At 36.9% G+C, this 27767-nt stretch overlaps 1 protein-coding gene and 1 pseudogene across 3 annotated transcripts; one reads left to right on the top strand and one right to left on the bottom strand.

The window, feature by feature from the left end:
• LOC6614376 lies at positions 1–27767 on the top strand. Of its 3 annotated transcripts, XM_032722471.1 has the most exons (11): positions 1–571; positions 4237–4753; positions 15120–15248; positions 15325–15623; positions 19619–19835; positions 23108–23257; positions 24661–24804; positions 24881–25186; positions 25268–25527; positions 25583–25844; positions 25901–27767. In XM_032722471.1, the coding sequence occupies exons 2-11, from the start codon at positions 4624–4626 to the stop codon at positions 26245–26247; spliced, it is 2244 nt and encodes a 747-aa protein (XP_032578362.1). In that variant the 5' UTR covers positions 1–571; positions 4237–4623; the 3' UTR covers positions 26248–27767. The 3 variants fall into 3 exon arrangements, with proteins under 3 accessions (XP_032578362.1, XP_032578363.1, XP_032578364.1); XM_032722472.1 differs by lacking the exon at positions 1–571 and having other exon boundaries at positions 4231–4753; XM_032722473.1 differs by lacking the exons at positions 1–571; positions 4237–4753 and adding an exon at positions 8348–8869.
• Positions 21930–22473, bottom strand: LOC6613780 (annotated as a pseudogene).

Below are 27767 nucleotides of genomic sequence, written 5' to 3' on the forward strand. Positions count from 1 at the left end.
ACTGCCCAGCAACCGGAGTCAGGCTCTGTAAACCGCACGAGTTTTGTGAACGTGGCTTGAATGTCAAACATTCCCGCAGTTGTAAAGAAGAATAAAGGTGCTCTCCGATCGATGTGAACCATTCTAAAGTTGAATCACGGCTATCTTGACATCATCTGTGGGATACTGAAGAATTATTGAAAATGTCAATATGTGTAATCAAAAAATAATTAATTGGAAAGTGGCGGCAAATAATTACAGCTATCATTGAAACAACTATATGAAACATATTATCAAGCGTAACATAAAATAAAAAGAGAACAAATGAGGCAAAAAGTTTTTAAATAAAAGTAAACCAAATGATCTAAAGTGATTTGTTTAAAAATGATGAAATAAGAAACCATTCCTAAGAAAAAAATCTCTACTACAAAAAGTCCAAAGCAAATAATATATGGTAAAGAATCTAACCAAAATTCAAATTCTATAAAATGGAGAATGTGTTATAAATCTATAATACTTAACAATATAATATCAGCTTTATAAAGGATAGCCGAGCCCGCCTGTGAACGATTGGATAATCTTCTCATTAAAGGTTTTTATAAGTTTTTAAAACATATAACAATATTGTTTTTACAGAAAACTATATGTTTCCATATCCGTTTTAACCAACTTGGCAGAATAAAACCAATATTTGCTAAATACGCTAGCCTCCGTCTCTCATGATGTCGAGTTATGGAGTAGAGATAAAACATGCAGTATATTTTGTGAGCCTGTCTAAATTAATAGTTTTAAGCACGTTACTCAAAGAGTTAAAGTGTAAGCTAGATTTTTTAGTGGCACAAATTGTTTTTAAAATGTCTCTAAGACGAAAGCGTTTGCAACCCTATATAAAGTATATATATTTTTGATCCCTAGTCGAGTCGATCTGGCCATGTCCGTCTTTCCATCCGTATGAACTTCGAGATCATAGAAACCATAATAGCAGAATGTTAAGATTAAGCATGCAGACTCCATATACCAGTTCTACAACTAACTTTCTTACACCCACTCTAACGCCCAATAGCAATCACGCCCTCAAACATTTTTTTTTTTTGTTTTTAATATTTTATATAATGGACCATGTAGTGTAAGGAACGGTTTTGTAATAAACAATAAATAAACATTTTTCTGCGATCTCGATAGATATTGGAGAAAAAATGAGAACAAATTTAAAAATTGGCCAAGAATGTAGGCGCGATTGTTTGGCGGCTTAAGGGCGTTAGAGTGGGCGTGGCAAAAAGTTTTTTGGCAAATCGATAGAAATTCACAAGACTAATAAAAATGTGACAAAAATCAACTCGGCAATTGATCCTTATCAACAATATAAATACTTTACATAGTCGGATACGCTACCTTCTGCCTGTTACATACTTTTCCAGGAATCTAGCATACCCTTTTACTCTTCGATTAAAAAATTCCACAAACTACCACGCCCCCTATAACGCAACACAAAGCGGTGACGGTCCGTGTCCGATACTCAGATTAGTTTAAAGAAGATTAAATTAAGCGAGCGGTTTTTGATCATACAAAATGGTTCTGATTCGTTTTTGATTCGGAAGAAAGAAATACATTAAAGTTTGTGATTATATTGGTATTTGGCATAACCCAAGGCAGCGTGTCTGATCCAATAATATATTAATATCAATGTATATCAGATATCCGATCTGGGCATGTCCGTCCGTCTGGCCGTTTGCCTGGCCGCGTGACCGCTCTGATCTCTATAAAAGTTAGAAAGTTGAGATTTAGGTTTGTTTATTCCAACAACGCCCAAGCTGCCAAAAACTGTAACGCCCACACTTGTTTAAAAAGTTTTGATACGTTTTGAACAATGTTTCAATTATTTATTATTTTTCTTCCTAATTTTTAAAAGTATGTAAGAGATAGAGGGAAACGTTTCCGACACTGTACACTGCTGGTCTTAGGTTAGACGCAGCATCGTTTTTTTTTAACAAACTCGATTATTTATTATCATGATTGTTTTAATTGTCCAAAATCAAAGTATCAAAGTTCGTATCTTGTTCGAAAAAAAAATTATCATAACTGTACATTCGAAGATTTTATAATTTTCCATGGCAATCGGTTGTTTTCGGTTGCTCGCAGCTTAAATTTCTTCGTTTTTTGTGCACACGTGTAAACTTTTGTAAAGTTTAAACAAATAGTGTTTTTAGCAACCAATTACTTGGATTTTTCAACAAGGCAATGCTCATAATTTTGCAGTAGTAAACTCTTTCATTTCGAGTCAAAACGTTAATATAATGACCTGGCCATCATATTCTCCAGTTCTTAATATAATAAAAAAAGTTTTTCGGGCTGGCTAACACTGAAGGTATGCGAAGGAGGAAAGCAATACGAAGATAAGAGAGCTAATCCTACTGCTTTGAGCGAGATTTCCTTGAGCTACATAGATGTCTCGTACCAGGCTATAAAGGACCGGATTTATGAAGTTATTACTAGCAAAGGAGGCAGTACTCATTACTTAAATTATTTTCTTTACATTTCAAATAAAATCAAATAGTAATTCCATCTCATAATTTAAGTTGAGATCCAAATACTTTTGTTATAAAAATTGAAAAGACAAAGTGCGTCTATTCTAATGACAAAGAAAAATTCGCCTTTTTTTTGTATGAAAAGCTAAATTTTGTTAGATATGTATAATCATTTGAAAATTATATTTAAAGTATCATTCTATAGTCATTTAATAAATAAATACGAAGAAAAGGTTAATGCAACTAAACGTGCGTCTAACCTTATAACAGCAGTGTATATAGTCTTGATCCACGTTCAATAGAAAAGTTTTTTTGACATATCTGTCCGTATGAACGTCAAGATCTTAGGAACTTTAAAAGCACCGCAAGTTTGTTTACCACGCCCACACTTTTGGACAATGTTTCAATTACTTATTATTTTTCTACCTTATTTTGATCGGCTTACCAAAACTGTTTTGGCCACGGCCACAAACCGCACAAAACTGCACATTAAAAAATTGTTTTAATATTTTAAAATTTTTTTTATTTGTTTTGCCAATTTCTTTTGATATATGAAATGTATTTAGTGTGAATTTGGTAAGTTAAAATATAAAAAAATCAATAGATAAATGTTTAGGGGTTATGCAATCTATGATAAATTTTGTTTTAAGTTAAATTTCCTATAAATAGATTTATTTAAATTAATTACATTATTTTTAACAAAATATAATTCCGATTTTTGTATCTATTTATATATTTTCTATAAATTCAGAAAGTAAATACAGAAATTATAATAATGAATAATTTGTGGTACCATTCTCGCACAGTAAGTTCTGCTTTCAGACTCTATTGTGCTCGTGGCCAAAGAGTCGAAACGCTGAGCTAATAATAGCTGCTGAACATATAAGAATTTCATAGTGCACTTGTTACACTCGTAGAGTAGAAGAAGGAGAAGAAAGCGTTTCCGAGCATATAAAGTTTATATATTCTTGATCAGGATCAATAGCCGAGTCGATCTAGCCATGTCCGTCTGTCCGTATGAACGTCGATCTCAGGAACTATAAAAGCTAGAAGGCATTCAGATTCTAGGGCAGAAACGCAGCGCAAGTTTTTTGAACCATCTTGCCACGCCCAGATTATAGAACAATTTTTAGTGTTTTTGTTTTTATTTTATTTCCCAATATCTATCGATGTCCCAGACAAATGATAAAATTTCGCTTTCGCATTCACACTAGCGGAGTAACGTGTATCTGATATTCGGGGAACTCTTCTCTAGCATTCTCTCTTGTTTAAAAATCCTACCAATAGTCTGATAGTCAAGCAACTTGACTAGAGTGTTTACTTTTGGTAAAACCAGATCTTTCTCTTTTGAATTTTTTTCTAGTGAGTTGTATACCACAAGACCCTAAAATACTCTTTTGCGCCAAGTAAACAATCGAACTAAAAACAATATCAGTTTTAAAATTCTCTCAACAATTTTAAGCATCAAATGAACAACGCCATCGGACGTTTTTACATTCAATGTTTATATGCATTATATATACATTGTAACATTTTGGTTTTCAATATCTTTATCACAGCAGATGGTGTAATGTATCTACAATATAGAGTTAATCCCTTTGAACGCTCTGCATATTGAGAACGCGACACACACACTACACGCTATAGTCGAGTTACTATGCAAGCAGTGTAGTTTTATGCGTTACTTTTCTAGTTTAAAATCATATTTTAATGTATTTTTATTCCCCAACAGATTTCATCTATGAACTTTCGTATGATAGAAATGTGTCTGAACCTGAAAACAAATTAAGGGCATAAAATTCGACAGAGATCGAATATCTTGTATCAAATTGAATCTTATATTCGATTTAGACTGACAAAAAGTTCCTCATTAACTTAATCCACCTTATCTAGTATGGATAAATTGTTAATGTTAATATTTTGAAATGAATTCAGATATTAAAAATTGTCTCCCAAGCAAGGAGAAAATAAGAAAAACTTAAAAAAGTGGCGTCCAATATCAGACCAACTCGTACATTAACGTAGGACTTTCACTCTCCATTGAAGAATAAGTGGTCGAAGGCCACTAAACTTGCTGTCATCTGAAGAACCACCTGCGACAGAAGGCTGCGTCTTTGTAATGGAGTCGCGCCTGGCATGGAAGAGATACACCTCATACCCACAACCCCTTCGTCATCGTGTGGTGCTTATTGGATGGGCTCTAATATGGACTATGTCCCTAAACTCTGTATTCTGTGGAGAAAAATTGGGTAAGACCCCTTAACCATTTTTATCTTAACCATTATTATCGGAGTTGCATTAAGCGCACCCCGCACATGTACATTTTTCGGTATCATTCCTAAAAGTTTAGCTATGTTCAAAACCATATCTTGTGCACACGCGATTGCGGTTCGGATATTTGCTAATGCTATAATTTTTCGACCGATGGGTGTTCGGAATTGCCGATTTACATATCTTCGTATCTTTACTAATCTTCGGTTGCATATAACTGTCTTTTATGTTGCTGTTATACAGGGCGAGTTGAACAAAAGTTAAATGCGCAATGTTAATCCTAAGAAACCTTTATTATAACGGACCTAAAAGTACAACAAGTGCATAGACGTTATATCGGTTAAGATAGTTCTGGATAGTTGTGAAAGTCAATATATAAAAAATCTACAAGATAAATATAAGTAATGCAGATTTTATTATCTGCAATTTTTCCAAGTTCGAACGTACTTGTTACGCGTAATTATACCGTGTACTCGTAGAGTAAAACCGTTGAAGGCACTGTAAGAGGTAGAAGGGAGCGACCATTTAACTACATATAATATTGAACAGGAGCATATGCCAAGTCGATGTAGCCATGTTTGTTTGTTCATCCGTAAGAGCGTCGAAATCTCAGGAGCTACAAAAGCTAGAAAGTTGAGATTAGGCATGCAGATTGTTTACTGACGTGCCACGCCCACTCGAATGCCCACGAACCGCCCAAAACTGTCACGCCCACACCTTTTAACAATGTTTTGATTTTTTAAATTTTTTTTTAGGCTTGTTATTTTCTATAGATTTTCAAAGATATACTTCGAGATCTAGCGCAGTATAAAAGCATGTAGACTTTAGAGAAGTAGACGTGTTTTAGAGCGTTCCCACGTGCACTTAAACGACCACACTTTTGAAAAAAGTTTTTGTTTGCACGTTTTTAAAGTGAAAGTTACAGGTAATGGTGAGACTTAAAAGTCAGGTGATTCAAGCAAATTACCTTTATTTCTGAGTATTTAATATACATTGTACATCAGTATCCTTTCCAATTGATATCATATTTTTATTTGTTATACAAATTTTAAGATCGTTGTAAAGAATACTAGCAAGGGTTTGAATAAACATGTCTTTACTTCTCTTGGTAGTTGTCATTGTGCATTTGGAGAGATTTTTATATTTATAGAGATCTTGTGAATTATAAGAGTTAGAATGTTGGGATTATAAATGTCAATTTTAGTGAAAAAGTGTATACTAGATTCGTATGGCCAAGTCCGCATGTCCGTTCGTTTGAATGTCGAATCAGAAACTATAAAAGCTAGAATTTTGAAACTAAGGCTGCACATATATTCTACAAAAAGTAAAGTCAATAAATTTCTCATTTCGAATTTATTATTTCTTATGCAAGGTTTTTCTATATCCAAAAAAAATATTTATGTCACGCGCACATACTGTCAAACAGTTAAAAAGAAATTTTTGAGATTAAAATTAAAACTGACCTTATATAAATTAGTCAAATAAATAATAAATAGAAAAATGGCATCTTAACGGCTGCTTTTAGGTAAAAACGATATTTTAAACTAAAATACGTTTCCTTACCTCAATAACTATTAGAATCATCACCTGAATATATCTAATGTGGGCAAAGTATATTACGTATATTGGGTAGAAATAGAAAGATGAATAAAGATTCCGTTATATTTACGAAAATACCTGCGTGAGAAAGTTCCAAAAAGAATTTGGCCAGATGTTTGATACTTAATACTTCCATACTCCAGATTATTGCGTATTTGGGTATTATTCATTATTCTTTTTCGTTCAATTTTAAATAATCAAATGACTGATTTAATATGAGCTACAGCGTATACAATTTTTTGGTTTGTTTCGTGTTTGAAATCAAATAATGAAAATTAATTGCATTTATAATAAATGTACAATTACAATTTAATAAAAAGTAAGTACAGCTTTAAAAAAATGTTTTTATTAACGAACAAATACTTAACTTTCTATCTATTTAAAAAATATTATTGAAAACAGTTTTTAACAAATTTTAGTTCATATTAACAAGCAACATCTCTGCAAGTAACAAGTAGAATAATACGCATTTTTTTCATATTAAGTAAAAATGCTATCGAAATGTTGAGCTTTTTTGTTTATGTTTAATTTTTTTCTAATAGTGTCTGAGTAATAAATAGAATCTGATAAGAGGCCAACAGTGAGATATACATCTCAATCTGTATTTGGACACGCTTATACATATGTATACTTATAGCATTGAACAAGTTCTGCTCTTCGCACATACTAACTCTCTTTGGCCTGCATCTCAATCTCATTGAATAGAATAGGAGCAAAAGAATAAAATATAAGAAACGGGATCCCAGTGCGGCAGTCACACTGACCCACATTCACAGTTTCGAATGGTGAGAGGAGGAGCTCGGGCTCTCTTGCGGGAGTCATGCGCTGTCATCCTCAGAAAGAGTAGATATGCTGGACCTTTGTTCGTACTGAGAGAATTTCCTTGTCGACAACTCGACGTTGAAGCTGCGCGATGACGCTCGGCACCAATGGCAACGTCCTGATTCCAACTCCTAGCAGAAAATACAGCAGTTCACCGTAAATCTCCCATCGTCTCGGACGCGTGTTGTTTAAGATACTAGACCTGAAATCTGGCCGTTGGGTACCGCCTGGCAGGCGCTGAACTTGATACGAACAGAAGCAAACGAATGAATATTTGCACGTGTTTTTTCATAACGAGCACGAGTGAACCTTTAAGTGTGTATGTGTTTCCGAAACAGTAAATAAGTAAAATATAATAATACTAATATAGAACGGAGTTAGCAATGAGTGCGGCATACGTCTCATCCTCTTATTCCATCGAGAATAAAGCACAAAACTTAAAAATATGGTGCCTAATAGCCGGCAGCCAAAAATTAAGCTCTCCTCGTTCCGTAGCCACCACCAACGACCACACGCTGTTCCTTAAGAGGAGTGTTCAGGGGGAAAGTATAGATGGTTAGAATGGAAATATATTTATTTACATTGATTTATTATAAGTGAAACCATATATTTTTTTTTTTTTTTGTAAATTCCGATTAGTTCAAACGATATGAAGCTTAAGTCGGTTTTTCTCAAAACGACATTTTTTAAGAGGCTGTGAATTCTCGAACAGTTATTCTGAGCACTGTTCACTTAAGTATGAAGAATATAAATCAACCTGTGATCAAAAAGTCTTCATGTTACTGGTCAAATAAAGAAGAACAAATATTAGTTGTTTACATTTGAATAAATTCGACTGCTGTCATTACAAGAGATAATTATCATTTGCCCAATGAAAACTGAGATCAAGAGCAAAAATTACGAGTATCGTTAAAAAGCTAATCAATATTTTGCAATTGGGAAGTCCCCCTGATGGTTAATTTTCGTTGAATATTTGGATATTGATTTCAGCTTAGCCTAAAATAATATTTAGCAATTTAATTCCCTTTCATTTCACCCTTCGGAAATGCTAGCTGAGTCAGAAATCTACATATCTTATTGTTTAGTTTGACAAGGTTCACAAAATCGAAATTGGTCTTATAGTGGCACTTTCTATATATTTTCTTAATGGGCTTATAGGTTGAGCCGTCCGTGAATCAAATTTATGTTCACTTATAGGTAGCAGTAGAGCGCGGATTATAAGGCAATCGGTGGAAAACGATGGAATCTCCCTTAGCCTCATCACCAATAAAAATAATTTGCATTTGAGTCCCAATAAAAAATGAATCAGAGCTTTATATTCATCTTTAAAGTTAAAGCCCAAATTAATTATTTGGGCTCAATATTAACATGAAGTGATTGGCGAAACGTTACCGACTTTTACTTTCCTGCAGCTTCACATGGGCTGATTTAACAAACCCATGAGTGGCAATTTTAGAAAGTCAACAGGAAGAGCTTGGATTCTAATGCGAGTGACAAACGAGGCCGCCAAAGGCTTTTTCTGCTTCACCGCAAGTCGATTTACTGATTATAAGTGTTTCGCCTCTGCCAGAGTATGGATTACTGGAAGGCCAGGGCGTTGCTTCTGTCGTTCATGTGTATCATTAGCACCGCCACGGCAGATGGGGAAATCATTTTTCGCATCGATCCTCTCGGTAAGCAAGGTTAAGCAACTTAATCGATTTAAAGGCGTATATATATAATTTTAACCACAATCATTTACTTAGTATGCTGTTAACGAAAATTCATTTGCCGAAATGCAACGGTTTTAGTTATTATCTTATTAAATTTAGATTCATTGAAAAGTATGTAACAGTCAGAAGGAAGCGTTTCCGACTATATAAAGTATATATATTCTTGATCAGGATCAATAGCCGGATCGATCTAGACATGTCCGTCCGCATGAACGTCGAGTTATCAGGAGATATCGACCCTAGAGAATTCGGATTAGGCATACAGATTCTAGAGACTCATCACAAGTTTGTTAACCCATGTTGCCACGACGACTCTACCGCCCACAAAACGACCAAAACTGCCACGCTCAAAAATCTGTAAAATGTGGTTTTACGAATGGTACCACGGTTTTTGGGCTTCCATTCATATTTAATCCTGGGAGCAGTGCTGTCCTCTACCCACTAAAATTTAAATTTTTTATTGTTTTTTATTTATTGCCCTTTTAAATATACGAATTAACTTAACCAAACACACTTTTTAGAAAATAGTGATAATTTAGGGACTTTACGTATATAGCTATTCTTATGAACAGCGTAAAAGTTGTGAATTTGCTCAAGAATGTAAATAAAAATAGGATAACATGAAAAACTAACGTGATTTTCTTTTTTCCCTATCAACACATTTTTCCATTTTACAAAAATAAGTGGAATAAAAAGTAGATTCCGAAAAGGACATAGGTGCTATAAGATTAATGTTAAGCATTCCGATTCTACTTTCGCCTTGTTTGTGCAAGTTTCTTTTAAATATTGCCACGCACTAAAACAGTTATTAAATTTGTATATGTCTATGTTTTTAACATACTCCTTTTAAAGTATACCATAAAAGGAGTTTTCAAAGTGCTCCCTCACACAACCACAAGTTAAACAACGGATATCGGATAGAGCATCAGTTGTGGTATTAGATTTGGTCAACATTATGTAACAGGTAGAAGGAAGCGTTTCCGAGCATATAAAGTACATATATTCATGGCAGGATCAATATCCGAATCGATCAGGACCTATCGGTCTGTTCGCATGAACGTCTCGATCTCAGGAACTACAAAAGCTAGAATGTTACGATTAAATATGCAGCTACCAGTAACATTCACGCAGTCAAAATCTGGCACGCCCACACTTTTAAAATGTTTTGATATTTTTTTGTTAGTCTTGTAAATTTCTATCAAATTGCCAAAAAACTTTTTGCCACGCTCACGAATCGGCCAAAACTGCAACGCCCATATTATTGAAAAAGGTTTCGATATTTTTTCATACTTTTATTAGTTTTTTAAATTTCTATATACATGCCTAAAAACTTTTTGAAACGCCCAGTCCCCCAAAAATGATGAAATTTCGCTTCGCATTCACACTAGCTGAGGAACAAGTATCTGATAGTAGGGGAACTCGACTATAGCATTTTCTATTATTTTCGAATGCCACCGCTTATTGCCACATCGACACAAACTAGCTGAAAATCAGTTCGCCTTGTTAGATCGTTCTCGGTGTGGTAAATGTTGGCTATGATAGAAATAGATACTGGTAGTGTCTAAACTATAGTCGGGTTTCCCGACTATCCGATACCCGTTACTCAGCTTGTGGAAATGCGAACGCGAAGTTTCAGCATTTTTCTGAAATATTGATAGGTATTGGGAAAAAAAAAGAAAAAATTTAAAAATTGTTCAGGAGTGTGGGCGTAACCTGTTTGGGCGGTTTATGTGCGTTATTCTCCTCCTCGGACTTAGTAACAAAGACACGTAAGCTCAGTACGCTTCCATGCTGGCATCACAGACTTCATGAACTTCTACGGTACTATTTGGGTCTAGTACTAATCTAAGAATGGTTAAACAGCTAACATTCACAAAATTGCTGCTGATGTTCATCCAGGTCGATTGCAACTCGAAAGAAAGATTTTCGTCCCAGTTCAGTTTAGCCTTCCACAATTTCTGCAAGAAAATCTTTCATTTAGCAATTGCATGTCCAATGAGACCAAGAATGTCTTATAGATGAAAATAATAAATTATCCCTAGCAAGACCAAGGGTCTTGGTTATGTTAAGTCATCTACGTAGAAATCCTCTAGCAAAGCATCCGATCCAATGGGATAAGTAGAGCCTTCAGTAGATCCAGTTCGGACAAGCTGATGCATTATCCGCACTGACAAGAAGGAAGCTGGCTTGGTTCCATAAGTGTCCAACTTAAACACACTTAACTCCTCCTTATGAGAGTCTCTCCACAAGATGTTTTAGTAATAATTATCTGGAGCCATCATACGGACACACCGATACATTTTGCATATGTCTCGAATCGATCGAAATCTCATTAAAATGTTAACCCGCTTAGGTTGTAAGCTAGTAGCGCCTCATTAAGAGATTGGCAAGACGAAGTGATAGCCGATCCGTCAAACACCACGCGAAATTTATTCGTTGTACTATCCTCCTCAACACACAATGATGCGGCAGAAAATACATGCACGAATAAATGTCCGCAGAGTTGTCCAGAGACTTTATCACAAAGTCTTAGATATTCATGAAGAAAGGCCGAATATGGTTTTCTGAGGCGAGGAAGCCGCTCTAGTTTGCGCTCAAGATTTAAAAATCTACGGTGGGCTTTCGCGTAGGACTCGACTAAATTTGCGGATTTGGCTTTAAATGGCAAATGCACAGAGAATTCACTTGTAGGTAATCGGGCGTATGTGTCAACAAAATGCCTCTCACAATCAAGCTCTTCCTTGGCTGTAGCGCAAACAGCCTCATTGCAGCTCTCTCTCCCAGAAGCGGCGAACAACCTCAGCCAGACTATCATCACTTTTATTATCCAAGACACAATTGGCAGTCAATGTAGAGGTATTAAAATGTCGTTGTCCTTTCCCAGAAGCCACAAAACCAAGGCGAGTTTTTTGACGAAGTGGAAGTCCAGGGACGAGCTTGATTTGTCCGACGCATAACAAATCTTAGACCATGCTGTTCCAATCAGCATGTCTATACGCTGAGGCTTGTTGAAGGCAGGATCTGCTAACCGAATGTTGGCTGGAATATTCCAGTGTTGATGGTCTGTTATAGTGCGGTGAGCAACGTTGAATAGCTTGATGTCTGAGATTGTAAGCAGATATCGACTGTAAATTCTTTAGAAGTCACCAGATGCAGCTGGGAGCCGGAATAAAGCAATGCCCTGCAGGACATGAATAACCCCGAGAGGCTCCTTACAAGTACTACAGCTGTGGCTAGCAGAACAACAACGGAAGTGAGACCCTGAACCATTAGAGAACTATTAGACTGGGAGCTTGGAGTTTCAATTTTAGGATTAACGGCAGAATATGTATTTGTTTGACTGACACTATTTTTAATGTTAAGAGTATTAGTCGAATGCGATTCAATTGCTCCGAAGGGAAGGCCTCAAAATGTAGCAAAGTAGCAAATCTTTGCAGCAGCATGTAAGGCAATCTGCAAATTCCTGAGCCGTTCTTAAGGATTGCATACCGCGCATGTGTGAGTTGACCTTGTCCGAAAACTCCCAAAGTTTATGCGCCAAAGACGAATCTACTTTCTTGATGTGAGACTGGAACACAAACGTTTATTAGAATACCGTTTATTAAGTAAATCAGAAGCCATTGGATAGTTGGCCGACGATATATCTAACGACTTAATGGAATCTAGAGCTGGTCCTTGCAGACAGTATCTCAAGTATTGCTGCTCTTCAATAACTTAGGATAACTTAGGGTCCATGTCTATAGTTGTATAAAACATCGACATGAAATCCGCGATACTCTGTGTATCCTCCGGAGAACGAAGTCAACTTTAGCTCTGGAACACGGGAACGATTAGCCGTGATGTAAGCTGCAGAGTAATTGTGACGCCAGATAGGGCTGGTAGCTTGTTCATCTCTACTTTGTTGAATATGAACACGCTAACGAAACTCAAGATGTATTCATCAAATTCATCTCGGCGTTGCTGCTGATTTCATGAAAATCGAAAGCTTTTAGCGAATCTTAATGCCGTCATATGCAGTTTTAATGTGATCAATCAGATGCAAGCTTACATATACATAAATCAATCAAAGTGACTAAACCAATTTTATCCACAGTTTAAGAAACGCTATCTAATCAGAAACCCAAGAAAAGGCAGCAATAGACGTGTTATTATTGTAGAACTACGTCTCAAAAATTCAAATTCAAATTATTCGGACGCAAACTTCTTCAGTAGTCTGTATATGTATGTAAGCGATAAATGCGCCAACTAACCGCGCGTCTGTATGTTTGTCCGAAGGTATGCGCAATCAAACGCGAAGAAAAGAGGCAAGGTGCATACAAAATAACGGAATCGCCTGCTTAACAGTTGTCGGTCTGCAAGCCTTTATTCTGTAGGCGATAAGCAACAACTTGATGTTTGATTTTGTTTGAACGCTCTTTACAACAATATCAGTCTATCTATAATAGGCAAAGATATAACAATCTTTAGGATTAAGTATCTACGCAATTCGATTTTGCTGTTAAGAAATCATAAGATGTTGCATTGATTTTAACAAATTTTGGCAATGTTGCTTTGTGGATCATTTCGAAGCTTTCTTTCATTAGCCACCAAATATTTTTTATGGATCTAGATCTGGACTACTTAATGGCCAATCTATAACCTCAATTTGCTTATATTGCAGGCAATTTTTGGTTGTTTAGGCTGCTGTGTGCGATGACGCTCTATCCTGCTGAAAAGTGAACTCACCACAATCTATCAGTTTTGGTATTGAAGGCAGAAAACTTTCTTCCAAAGTATTAATACATTCTTCAGCATAACCGTCCCTTCAATAATATGATGCTTTCGCAATCCATTGTCAGATATACATCCCTATACCTTAGTGCTGGCAAGAAACTACTGTCCTTTTAAGGAAGTCTTTATTATAGTTTCTGTCTTTGTACGCATGATGCTTTTTCTCGTATCACCTACACTAACAACAAATTTAGCTTTATCGCAAAATATGATAGTGTCCCATTGCCTTTGAGTCCAAGACATCCTTTCCCGAGCCCATTGCAAACGGGAGTTGGATAAGTTATTGATACATAAATAATAACAAAACATACTTTATTGAAATTATATCCATATGTTTTAACTGCGGTCGCGTCCATTCTGGCTTGACAGTTTTGCCAATTCGACGATCACCGCCCTTGACGCCTTTACAATTTTGGCAAGTTCCTTTTTGTCAAAGGGTGTTATTGGTGATGTTCGGCCTCTATTTGCAATATTATTATATTATGTTCCAAGTTTTCTTGTATCACCCTATGCATTAAGTCTACCTTTTGAATAAATAATAACTCATATTTTGTTTTTTTTTTGAAAATAGAACAAAAATCGTAAATCGTTAACAGAATCTAATTCTCTTTTAGACAAAGTACATTGGCATACATTGGCATGTAGTTGTATTGAAAATGTAGTGTGTTTAACATTGCACACTGCAAAAACCACATGCTGATCGAATAAATAACTTAATAAGAGATGCTATAGTTCCCCACAATCAGTTATCCGTTACCCAACTAGCGGAAGGCGAACGAGAAATTGAAGAATAAAACAAATGAGAATGATACAATCGAGTTCCCCGACTATCCGATACCCGTGACCCCAACGCGAAATTTCACAATTTTTCAGGGATATCGATAGATATGGAAAAATATAATGAGAAATATTGGCGGTTTGTGGGCGAGGCAAATAGTTTTTTGGAAAATCAATAGAATTTTATAAGAACAATACCAAAATCGAAAAACATCAAGAAATTTTTCAAACGTGTAGGCGTGGCAGTTTGGTCGGTTTGTAGGCGAGGGTGAGTGGGCGTAGCACCATCACTATAGTTATAGTTCCTGAGATCTCGACGTTCATACGAACGGACATGACCAGTTCAACTCGGCTATTGATCCTGATAAAGAATAGATATACTTTATACGGTTGGAAACTCTTCATTCTACCTATTACATAATTTTCAACGAATCTGTTATCTATTTGGGTATGTCGAAAGCTTTTAAAAACTTTTGGACAGCTTTTTTCGGTTTGTAGGCTTCACAGTGGAAGGGTTCCCTAATTTTTTTTACTCTGCTAGTAACGGATATAAAAGTGCGAGCAAATTATGAAACAGTACTTACCATATATTCTCTTATAAAATAACATATTATTACTATAGCTATTTCTATCTCTATTTTTATTAAATTTTCTTTCGAGATAGCTTTATTGTCGGCCACTTTGCGCACATATCAAAAAGCGGCATGTGACTCGGATCAAGTGGTTATAGCATGTCCCCGTGGTACTAGTATTTCAATCGAGTTTGCCCAGTACAATAAGTTTGTTGCGAAAGGTAAGCATCCAATCCCATTTATAAATATAAAATTAAATTTGATAGTAGCTCTCCCTCGTACGCACACGCTTTACAGACGGCTACAGTATTGAAGAATTATGTCCTGGGTCTGGGGAAATAAGATCGGAAATCCGGGGTAGAACAAAGCACCTTCTTCGCGGATCGATCTTTGGCTCACCCGCACTTAAAACACCGTCTAGCAAATACGTGAATGCTGGCCACTCCCTTGCAGTCTCAGTACAACCTGTTCCTGAATCCAACAGCAGCAGTTCCGAATCAATTTCAAGCATGTCCCCTTCAGTTGATGATATTCAAAGTACTGATTACACTACTGACAACGCTTCCGAGAACTGCATGTGGCCAAATGCATTACAGGTATTTTATATTGATATTTTGATATTTTTCTATCCAAGTCAACTAGATACCGATTAAAGTTGAAGTTACACATTTTGCATGTTTAAAATAAGATTTGAAACAAGAGAGATTGCTATAGTCGAGTACCCCGACGACTATCAGATACCCGTTACGTTACTCAGATCTCGACGTTCATTCGGACAGTCGGACATGGCTAGATCGACTCGGCTATTAATCCAGATCAAGAAAATATATACTTTATATGGTCGGAATCACTTCCTTCTGCCTGTTACGTACCTTTCAACCAATCTAGTAACCTTTTTAGTCTATGAGTAACGGGTAAAATTCGAATCATCTAGGAACACCCAAAGCGATTGGAAGAACAGACTCATAAGGCGGTCTGTAAACGTTAGTGTAGGCGTTGCGAGGAGTCTTAAAACTCCCCACAAATCCAGGTGCAGTGGAGCGGCCTAGCGACGACGGCTGGAATGCGAGAGCAGACCCAGTCAAAGAGGAGAGACTGTGAACTAACGGTACCGCGCTGGACCTTGGACTCAAGACGGACAAGGGCACGGAGGTCGAACGTTAACGGTGCGGATTTTCACGGCACCGTGAACTAACGTGATATTGTTTGGAACTTGTACCGCAGCCGGTCATGCACAAGAGGTGAAATAACGGGATACCCGCGGCCTATATAGGGACGGGCGCGAGTTGCGCGGTCAGGACGCGGGCTCAGTCAGTCAGTCAGTGAATAAGTGGCCAGTAAGTGAACCGCGCAAACACTTAGAAAGCAAGGGGTACGTTCGAGAGAACATGCAGACCGTAGGAATCCAGATCAAGTATTTAAATACTCAAACTGACTTACACTTGAAACCCTGACCTCTCTCACAAAAATCATAGATTCATAAATCATAAGACGAACAAACCAAACCATCTCTGAGCTAGCCGTTGCAACTCGTAACGAGCAGAACCAAGAAAAACATCCCGTTACTATTCTTAAGAATCTTCGATGGCTTTAACGAATTAGGAAGTGTGTCGTTTTTTATTACACCCTCCCCGAAAATATGTTCAAGAATTTCACCTAACAAGTACTTAAAAAATTCCCTTTTTTCTATATTAAGCTCTGATCTAATATGCCCTTAAGCTAATCTCAGAACCTTCACGGGTGACTCGACTCTTTAAGGAACGAACGTGCTGTTATGACGTGTCATTGTTTGCTAAGCGATGTGGTCTTATCTTGAGAGTCTGGGTCTAGTGGTATTTGCCAGTAAGTGTCTTTCAGATCGAGACTATATACGAACATGTTTGAGTCGGAAGCCGTACACCATATTTGGACGCAATATGTTATTAAAGGGAACAATGTCGCTCCGTAGAGCACCACTTTGTTGCAAAAGCTTAGCTTGCTCGGAGGATTTAGCATCCAGTTTAGCTTTCTAAGCTTCACGGGGCAAGTTTCTGCACTTTTATAAGTGTGCTGTCTCCACGTAAGCCGCTTGTCTATGGCCAATCTCAGGTACAGCGCCTGGGATGATTGAGGTGTAAGCGTTTCCTGTAGTTTAACCCTAGGAATAATTTTGTTCCTCAGGGAGAAATACTGCAATATAATAAATAGTAATAGAAATAGTGTAGTGACGTTTTACCATTGATATATATGTTCAACCTGTTCTTCCAGTCGCTTTGGGTTTTCCTAGCTGATTTTACCCGTTACTCATAGACTAAGGATAGTATACTCCCTTTTTGAATTGATTGGTTGAAAAGTACGTAGCAGGCAGAAGGAAGTGTTTCCGTCTATATAAAGTATATATATTCTTGATCAGGATTAATAGCCGAGTCCATCTAATCATGTCCGCCTGCCCGACTGTCAACCATGTCCGTATGAACGCCGAGATCATTGGAACTATAAAACCTAGAAGGTTGAGATTGAGCATACAGATTCTAGAGACATAGACGCAGCGCAAGTTTGTTGACACATGTTGCCACGCCCAATCTAACTCCTTAAACCGCCCAAAACTGCCATTTTTTAAAAATTGTTGGATATTTTTTCATAATAATATTAGTCTTATAAATTTTTATACAATTGCCTTACAACTTTTTGCCACGCCCTAAAACCGCCAAACACTGCCACTGCCACATTTTTGAAAAATGTTGGGATGTTATTGTATTACTTATTAATTAGTCTTGTTAACTTCCCTAAAAACTTTTTGCCACGACCACTCTAACGCTCTAAAGCCGCCGAAACGGTCATGCCGACACTTTGGAACAATTTCTAAAGTTTTTCTAATTTTATTCCCTAATATCTATCGATATCCCAGAAAAAAGATGACATTTTGCGCTTGCATTCACACTAGCTGAGTACTGAGTAACGGGTATCGGATAGTCGGGGATCTCGACTATAGCATTTTCTCTTTTTTTTCTATAACAGAGAAAGCTTTTATTTAAAATGTGTCCTAGGCTGACAATAATTAAGTGTTGTGTGGGGACGTTAAATTAAAGGATACATTGCTATTTTTTGGGGGTTAATTCTCTTGAGTGTCTTGTGCAGCCATCGGTGAGTGGGTATCTTTATTGCTCAGCCAGTGGTGAGGTCGAGTGGATGTGTTCTTCTCAGTCGCCTGTTGTCCAGTGGGTTGATTGGGTGGTATTGATTGTTTGGGTGGTATTCTAAAAATATATGTATGTTCATATTCACTATGTTTAAATAAAAAGCGATTGAAGAAGATGCTAGTATATCTACAGAGATTGTGTGTAGACAACACAGGGTTCGGCTTTTACCCGAATGTGCACGATTGTAAAAATATGACCAATCGGCAAACTATCAGTTCTTATATTTCTTAACATATTCAAAAGAGTACGTATTTCATTTCATTTCATTTATTTCACGCTTAATGACATACAAATTTTTGTGATTTTAACAATAATAAGAATACAGGCCAAAAATTAAACCTTATCTACTTAAATACTAATATTGGATAAAATTATAATGAAAATACTATAATGATTGGGGCAAAATTTTATATAAATGAAAAAAACCACGTAAGCACTTAAAAGTAGGCTACTATTTAAAAATTATAATAAAGGTGGCTAGGCCAGATCATTTATACGCTGGTGCACAGATTCTGGACACTTAATTGAGAAATGTTGTGACAATCTTATTAATCTATTATGAACCATTTCGATATTGGCTCAGTTATGTAAATCAGCTGTTGAGTGATGCCAGGGGAGATTAATATAGTTTTAATATTTTGTTTTGCCTGATTTGTAGCAGGTTTATGTGAAATTTGACTGTATCTGACCATACTGAAGAACCGTAGAAAGTTACAAATCTAAAAGAGTACATCTGAAGGTATTAAAATAGAACACTCTGGGAAGTCTTTTTTCAATGCTTCTACCAAGCTTCCTTAATATGGAGAAAAATAAATTGTTTCGTTAAAAAAAAAGAAAAAAGAGTAATCTTTAATACTTCTCTTCGTCGACACGTTCACGAACTTCCAAAAAAATGAATTTAGCATTTTTGCATATTAATTTTAATATTTTTCTTGTAAAATTTTATCAATATGCAAATATTATTTTGGGCACGGCTACTCCAACGCCCGCAAACTGTCAAATTTTTCAAGGGAACTGTTTTAAAATTTGCTTACATTTTCTCTTAATGTCTTACCATTTTCTATCGACATACCAAACACACTTTTGAGAAATGTTTATTTGGCTTAAAACCCACGAGACGCGAAAAGCTGTCACTTTTTCGGTTTTCATCCCAATTTCTATCGATATGCTAAACAATTTTTGAAATGTTATTCTAACAATCCTGTCGGCTAAGTAAGGTGTATCAGATAGTTGAGGAAATCGACTATTGCTTTCTGAATTGGTTTTAATCAACGAGTAACAGTTATAATTACAAGTTAAAGGAAGAGCAATCCTAAGAAGTCTTCGCTAACTTCTTATTTTCGCTGCATGCATTTTAGCTATTGAAAATAAGTCAGGAGACTAATCCTTGTGTTTGTTCTTCCCACTCTCAGTACTCCTTACTGCAAACTGTCGTCGAGGCCTGCCAAAAGAAGAAGCACTGCAAGTTCCATGGATCCCCAGAATTCTACGGCCAGGGCTCCAGCGGTGTGGGCGACTCGTCTGGAACCAGCAGCTATCACAGCAGCACAGCCAGCTCCAATGCAAAAAGCAGCGATCCTTGTCCCAAGCGCAAAAAAATTGTCGAAGTCGCTTACAAATGTCGCCCATGTAAGTTTGTCTTATATAATACACAAACGATATTTTATCTATTTTTTATATTTTATCAATATCTCAACGATATACGCTCGACCCATTTTTAAGTTCTTCTATGTTGGTCGCTTGCACGAATAGTCAATCACGAATTAAGCAGGCATGTAATAGGTGCGACATGTGGTTACGCCCTTCATAAGGATGAAATCATAAAAATGTAAAGATGACTTCTGCATGCACGGCAGCGAAGGCGAAGACTGTCTACGCCTGGCAATTGTTGATTTTTGCTGTCTCTATAATCTTTGGCTTTAAGTTGTATGTAGTGTATATAGTAGCCACTTATATCCGCATTGTCTAGCTTTGAGTAAAATTTAAAACAATTTAAAGCGGCTAGTTGGAAGTGTAAATGAGAAACTTCAATATTTTTTGGACTATTGGTTGAAACTGACAAGATAAACAATCGGGCATGCTCCGCTAAACGATGCTCCGGTTTTCGAATTCGTAAACTTTTTTCGATTTGTAAAACGTGATCTTTTTTCTGTCCGAAATAAAAAGTAAATATACCTTATTTTATATCAAATCAGATCTGATTTAATAAGGAAAAAAAATTGATGGCCAAAAGTGTTGTTCGTAAATAATGTTATTAATTTTAATTACTTAAATTGTCAAAATGTGAAAAAGTAATCGCGAACATCGAACTTGAAACTGTGAACAAGGTTGCAGCTCCATTGTCTGCGAAAAAGCTTACACAGCTGTTTACTGTTGAATGCAAACAGCAATTTTTTTGGATTTCACCCAAATCGAATTCGAAAAAACTACGATTACGGAGCATGCCTAATTATAACAAAGAAAAATCAAAACATTCTCCAATACTGTGGGCGTGTCAGTTTTTACGGATTGTGGGCGGTTTCACGGTACCTCCAGTAGAATGAAGTCTTTAGAAATGTGTCATGCAGAAGATTTACGCCTGAGTCACGGACTTACTATATATACTCCGATTTTAGTAAAGATCGGGAATATATAACCATATGTGCTCGCAAATGTCTCCTTAGATTCGATGTTAACTTCTGACTGAAACCTAAATACCTGCTAAAAGAGTGTACCATAATCAAAAGGGCTAGCAAATACAACCACATCTCGTGCAATCTTGCAAAGGCAACTTTTTTGCGTGGGTTGTATGAAAAAATGCCCACTTTTCTGAAACAGTTTTGGATATTTTTTGTAAATCTACTCCACTCTAACGCCCACGAATCAGCAAAAATGCGCGTTCGCATTTCAACAAGCTGAGTAACGGGTATCTGATAGTCGGGGAACTCGACTATATTATTCTCTCTTATTTCATTTATTGTTTTGTGAAGGCGATTCTTGTTTTGCTGGTGGTGATATTAATCACACACCTTCATTATTCAGCCAAACTTGTGAAGATGTTTAATAAAATGATCTTAAACGATGAGTCCTTGTCTGCTCTCATTTTCTGTGGTTTTCTATGTCATTAAATATTCTAGTTAGGGCTCTTTTGGCTTTTAGCCAATCTCTACTATTTTTTTTTATAAGTGATGCAAAGTTTTAGTACACGTCAATACAGGATAGACATTTTTCATTGTCAATAGCATAAAAATCAATAACGTAAAGTTGTTGTATTTCAAAAATTAGTTTTGTTGGTCTATGTTCTGTTTTTGCAAGATTGACGAATTCGCAATCATTAATGCTATTTTGAACTTATTTATTATAGTGAGTTCCTTTTAAAAGTCGTGTAATTTTCTCGATACCAGGGTAAAATAATAATAATAATAATTAATTAAATTCAGTGAGTTCATACCATTTAGTTTAATTATACTTTTTAGAATTGTTACGATACTGTTAGGGATAATAGTTTCATGGTATACATTTTGAAGAATGAAAAAGTAATTGGCGTTATATTTGTAAATTACGCTATTGTGGCTCAGATAAATAAGTCTTTTGCTTTTGGTAGTGCCATTTGAGTGTATTTTATAGTCAGTTTAGTTTTAAGGAAATATTTTGATATGTCTACTCGGTTTATTATATATTTTTTATCCAAGTATTAATTACATTGTATTTAGACTCGGTTGGTTTTTGTTATAGTGCGTATTCTGCCTTAAATTAAAATTCTTGCTGTTCTTGACTTTATTGTTTATGTGGACCATGACTTCATACCTAAGCTATATTTATACGTAGTAGTAGTAGTAGTATTGTAGTATTGTAAGCTGCGTTTAGTGCCGATATCGTCAAGTATTTGACGCAGCTCCTCATCCTCGAAGCGACCCTCTAGTGAAGGAATCAGCGCCTTGGCCTCCTCGGGCGCCTCCGGACACAAATTACCCAGTGCGGCCAGTTCGAATTTGTGCAGCTTTTTCTGCATCAGAAAGCTTCGCGCAGACATAATGGTCTCCTTGTTTTTGAACTTCCGAAAACTATCCGTGTAGGCGTATGTCTTCATGAAGACCTCGGAGAACTCTTGCTCCTCGTCGGCGGATTCGTTTTGTCGCTTGCGGTGATCGAGAAGCATGTGCACCTCCGATATCAGCAGCGCTTTCGAACTCTTTGGGAAACTGCAGGTCGGCGGCGTCCTCATCCACCATATCCACGGGGTTCATAAAAGACATAGTGAGCAGTTCATATTACAGTTTTTATTAGGAAATTCTAATTTACACAATAAAATTCCGCTGTTTAGGTTTATGGTATATTTTATAAATTCTATTTGTCAGTTATAACGGTTTATAGGTCTTTCCGTGATTTGAATATATTTTTTGTTACTTTCTGATGCACACTCATTTACCATATATTTTTCAATTTTAACATGTGATAAAGGATTATACTTGATTCGTTAAAAAGTACGTTATAGGCAGAAGAAGGCGTTTCCGACTGTATAAAGTATATATATTCTTAATCAGGATCAATAGCCAAATCGATAGCCGTGTCCTTCTGTCCGTCCGTATGAACGTCGAGATCTCAGGAAATATAAAAGCTAGAAGGTTGATATTAAGCATAAAGATTCTAGATACATAGACGCAGGTTTGTTAAACCATGTCGCACGCCCACTATAACTCCCAAAACATCCTAGCCCACACTTTCGAAACATGTTTCGATATTTTTTAATTTTTTTTACATATTATTATTTTTTCAGCCAATTTCTACTGATTTTCTCGGTTACACTTCCATATAAATAACGGGTATCTAATACACGGGGAACTCGGCTATTACATTCTCTCTTGTTCTTTTATTAATTCATTTATTAAATAACACTTTTTTTCTTTTTTAACATATTTTAGATGAGTTCCGGAGTAAGGTTGCTTGTCACAATGATGTAGCACAACTAGAGTGCAATCCGTACTCCCGTATAGCCGTATATAGTGCCAGCTTTGGAAGAACCGAGTACGAGAGCATTCAGTGTCCCCAACCGCAAGGAGTTCGAGAAGAAAGTAAGTATCATTTCCTTTCCAAAAGATTAATCTTTGAACTTACTGATTTGACTGATTCACTTCCGGTATTTGTCTGACTGGCAGGACATTTCTGGCCAATCGGACTTGCAATCCTATTTAGACAGTTTTCAACAATGGGACCATGATTCTAGGATCTAGACGTCTGCTTATGCCATTTTGTCGTTTTAAAGAAATACTCTTGGCTTGCGCCCTAATTGGGTTCTCTCTAAACAGAAAAACTACATTTCATAAAGTTCCTTAATATATCGTTTTTTATTAATTGTCTTGTCGCTTCCATTTCTCGTAACTCCTGCTTTAACGCCTCTACTCGTAGATTCGTTGAAAAGTATGTAACAAATACAAGTATACATAACATATAAAGACAAAGACGCAGTGCAAGTTTGGTGACCCATGTTGACACACCCATTTTACTTTAAACTGCCACGCCCACACTTTTGAAAAATGTGATATTTTTTCACCTATAGATTAACAACGCCCACTCTAACGCGATCAATCCGCCCAAAACTGCCACGCTTTAAAAAAAATTTTTTATTGTGGACTCCAAATAGGTGATCCATGAAATGAATTGGGTTTTGCATATGCAAGGATCCTTTAACCAACTTTGTATAGAACCCAGCGCACCCTGGCCCTATTGAAAATAGTCGAAATATCGTGTGAAAATTTTAGTTTAGGGTCCAAAAATACACCAAGATCACCAACCCGTGTTATTTTGTCCATTGTCTTTTGGGTTGACACGACAAAAGGTCATATCTTTACACTTGGAGCCATTTAAGTTTAGTGCGTTGTCACGGCATCTGAAAGATATCTAGATCGGATTGTAAGTCCAAATGGCAAGAAATGTCCTTATGCTGGAAGCATATTTTAACATCGTATGCGTACATATGTAACTACACGCCAATGTTTTATTACTAAGGTAAGGTCGTTAAGTAATAAGGTAAAAAGGAGCAGTCCAAGGTGGCTCCCTTGTGGGACACCGGATGTGACTCGGAGTATACGAGATAGAGAAGTTTTGAAGAGGACCCGACGCAACGGGTCGCCATTCAGATAATTTAAAATCCAATTTGGATGATCAACAGGGAATCCTAATAAATCAAGATTCCTTACTAGAAGAGAGTGATTAACATAGACAAATGCTTTACTAGCAATATGCCAAACAATTTTCCAAAAGTGCTGACACTTTTTAATTTTATTATTTGTTTTTTTTTTTTTCAAGTTCTGTCTATATATATTCATTCTTTTTTTTATGTTATTTTTTTTTTTTTGTTTATTTCTATCGCTATGACATATTGAACTTTCTCGATCACCGTCCCACTAGCTGAGTAAGGGGTATCTGGTAGTAGGGGAACTCGCCTACATCGTTCTCTCTTGTTTTCTTTTTATAGCTTGTCTCGCTTCATATGCCACGGAGACTGTAATGCAAATTTGCCATGGTAGACGTCGATGCAACCTTGCAGCCGACGCAAATACTTTTGGCAGCCCTTGCCAACCGAATTCCCGAATGTACTTGAAAGTTGTTTATACGTGCGGTAAGTTGCAAGCGAAAATGGATATATTAATGCACATGGGTTTTAAGACATCGACCAATTCCACATTAATCTGTAGTGCCCAAGCAAGTCCTTAAAGAAAACAAGGCGTTGGAAGTGGAGGCTGACGAACCTGAAGATTTTGGAGGTGATCTGAATGACCTCTACGACGATGAGCTTATCTATAAGGAGTCCGAGGCAATACCCAAACTGTACAGCAATACAACAACGACAGTACGCCGAAACGGTACCAGATCACTAGGGTTCGAATTCAGCGTTAATTCTGCGAACAATCAGAGCATGACAAACAGTTCTCTGGTAGTCGAAGGCGATAGGAGTGGCGTCAATCCTGTCATGACGCACAGTGCCGATTTAAGTCTAGAAGGTAAGAAATCGATTTACCTAAATGCAGTCGTAGAACTAAAATGAAAAATTAGTAAAATAATCACAATCTTTCTTCCAATAGAGGACCAAGAACGTCTCTATTTTTATCTTCTTGTCCTGGTTTCACTCGGAGTGCTAATTTCCATTGCCATCTTCGGGACTAGGATAGCGCTTCAAAAACACCGTCTGATAACAGAAACGCTCTCCAGCTCCTTGGCAAAAACAACGAGACGGGCAGTTGAGGAAACAACTATTCCAAGCGGCTTTAATGACACCATTTCCGAAATAGACGCTGAAATCGACCTTAAAACTACACTTCCTTTACCCAGCTTGTCCAAAGAGGTAAGTTCCTCGGACCACTAAATATATTTAAGCTGTTATACCTTCTGCCGTACAGAATTACTTGACTTACGCACCAACAAGCAGTCTGTACGCCGATCTCCCCTGTAACCAGCTGGTCTCAGCGTGTAGTCCAGGATCTGCCGCCGGGCAAATAGGAAAACCGCACATGGTTGGGTCTCGTCAATCACCCGACCTTATTGGCATAACACCCGGACCTTTTGTGACTACAAGTATGGCGGGCTTAGGCGGTCCGATGTCTGGGATGGTGACGTCGGCTATTGTGATTGGAGATTCTACGCCCAGTAGTAGTTCCTTAGGTATGTAACCCGACCGACCCATGTTTTAGTTATCCCAATTTCATTCTCCCTCTAAGGCACTATGATACCTATCACCCAGTACACAACTGCTCCAACAATCAGAGGCGGGTACGTCATAAGTGCTGAGAACATGGGTGTAATTCAGCGGGCGAATAACACGCCTACCCCATTAAACTTGCTGTCCGGGAGCACGCCAGAACATCCCCCGCAAGCCGGACCGATAATCTCGGCGGGGGCCATGACTGTAACTCCACAGGCCCATGGGCCTATATCGGCTGGGGGCGCATCAAAACTGCGGCGTGTAAAGCCACCTTTTTTGCAGCCACAGCTTTCTTATGATGGCACTGCACCACGGACTCTCTCCACCGGAGTAGCTGTTGGCTCGCAGTTTTATTATGGATGACACAGCACACTGGACTGTGACCCGTTTGTGTACACCACAGCTTTAGATATGGCACCATCAACATCCAGTACTCAGAAAACAGGGGAGGAGTTAGATCGAGCAAGCTTAAAAAATGGTGTTGACGCGTCTTAGCCATCGGCGTCGGCATTCGCAAGTTGCCCTAGGTTGCAAAATTTCGAGCTAAGCAACAAGGCCAGTTCTTTCAAAACCGCAACAAGTGTTTTACAATCCCAGCCAAATCCAGACTGTGGAAAGGATTGAAAAGGATCCTACCCAGCAAGCACACTGTTGTTTTCAACATAAAAGAAATATTGGCACCCGCGTGTATCTAATAAATAAATGTTGTTTCCAAAAAAAAAACATTATTTTCAAAATGTCGATGGTACTAAAAACGGAAAATAATAGGTTGTCTTCCGACAGCCGAGAGGAGCCGGCAACCATATACAAATACAAGTTTATATTTCACTAGTGTGAGAGTCTTCCGTATTTCGATCAGACATTAATAGCAGAAAATATGAGAATACATAAAATTTGGACAAAAAAGTAGTCTCCGGAGAATAATTTTGAGAATGCACGGAACGAAAAGTTCACAAGCATATGTAAATCAAATTGTAGGGATGCGGTATTTGAATGCTACGGTGCCTCAACGTCCTGAATAAAAACACCACTCCTTATCGGCCAGCATAATAAAATTTGCGCCAAAGTATAATACATTTTCATTGTTAAATCGGAAACTATGCAGTTGACGGCAGAAAGGTGGTAAAGTTAGTTTTAGGCCCTGCGCATTTGGAAAACCTGTATATTGGGGATAGTAATTCTTATATAAAAAGTTAGGAACAAAGTGAATATATGCAGTGTGCATCTGCATAGTTGCATTCAATCTTCGGTTTAATGTCATTAAAATATTTATCAATAAGTTTTATTTAGACGTGGTTTGGGTTGAGGTTTACTTTTAATGTCAAGTGCCTTCCTCATTACATTTAAGTGTAAAGTAGCCGTAAAAATACCAAACCATTGAAACGTATGTTTGCTAACGTGTAAAAAATAGAGCAGCAGTCAATATTGTTCGGATAAAAGCAAACCCGAAATTACAGGAACAGCTATCTACAGTTATACATAAAAAAATAATAATGTTTGAAACAACCAATTTCCGGATGTCCAAAGTTCTCAAAAGAACGCTCAAAAGAACTTGTATTGAGGGTACACTTCTAGCCAAAAAATATGAATATATAATTGGTACTCGTGTGTGAAAACGGTGAACCAAATAGATAAAAATTAACTCAAAAACAATGCATAAAGCCATGTTAATTAATTTAATTAGATTTCCCTACGCTTAAGAATCATTCAATAATGCAATCCATAAAATAAATAATAGATTAAAAAAGTCAAAAAATTATCGGTAGAATAAGTATACATAGTAAGTAATATGGTTTCTGTTGTCTCTTTTCCCCCTACAAGTATGAATTCTACATTTTATACGATTCATTTAAAATAAAAAAAACTATACATGATTATAAAAA

The sequence above is a fragment of the Drosophila sechellia genome, chromosome 3R (genome assembly GCF_004382195.2).
Source record: "Drosophila sechellia strain sech25 chromosome 3R, ASM438219v1, whole genome shotgun sequence".
Classification (NCBI taxonomy): Eukaryota; Metazoa; Arthropoda; class Insecta; order Diptera; family Drosophilidae; genus Drosophila; species Drosophila sechellia.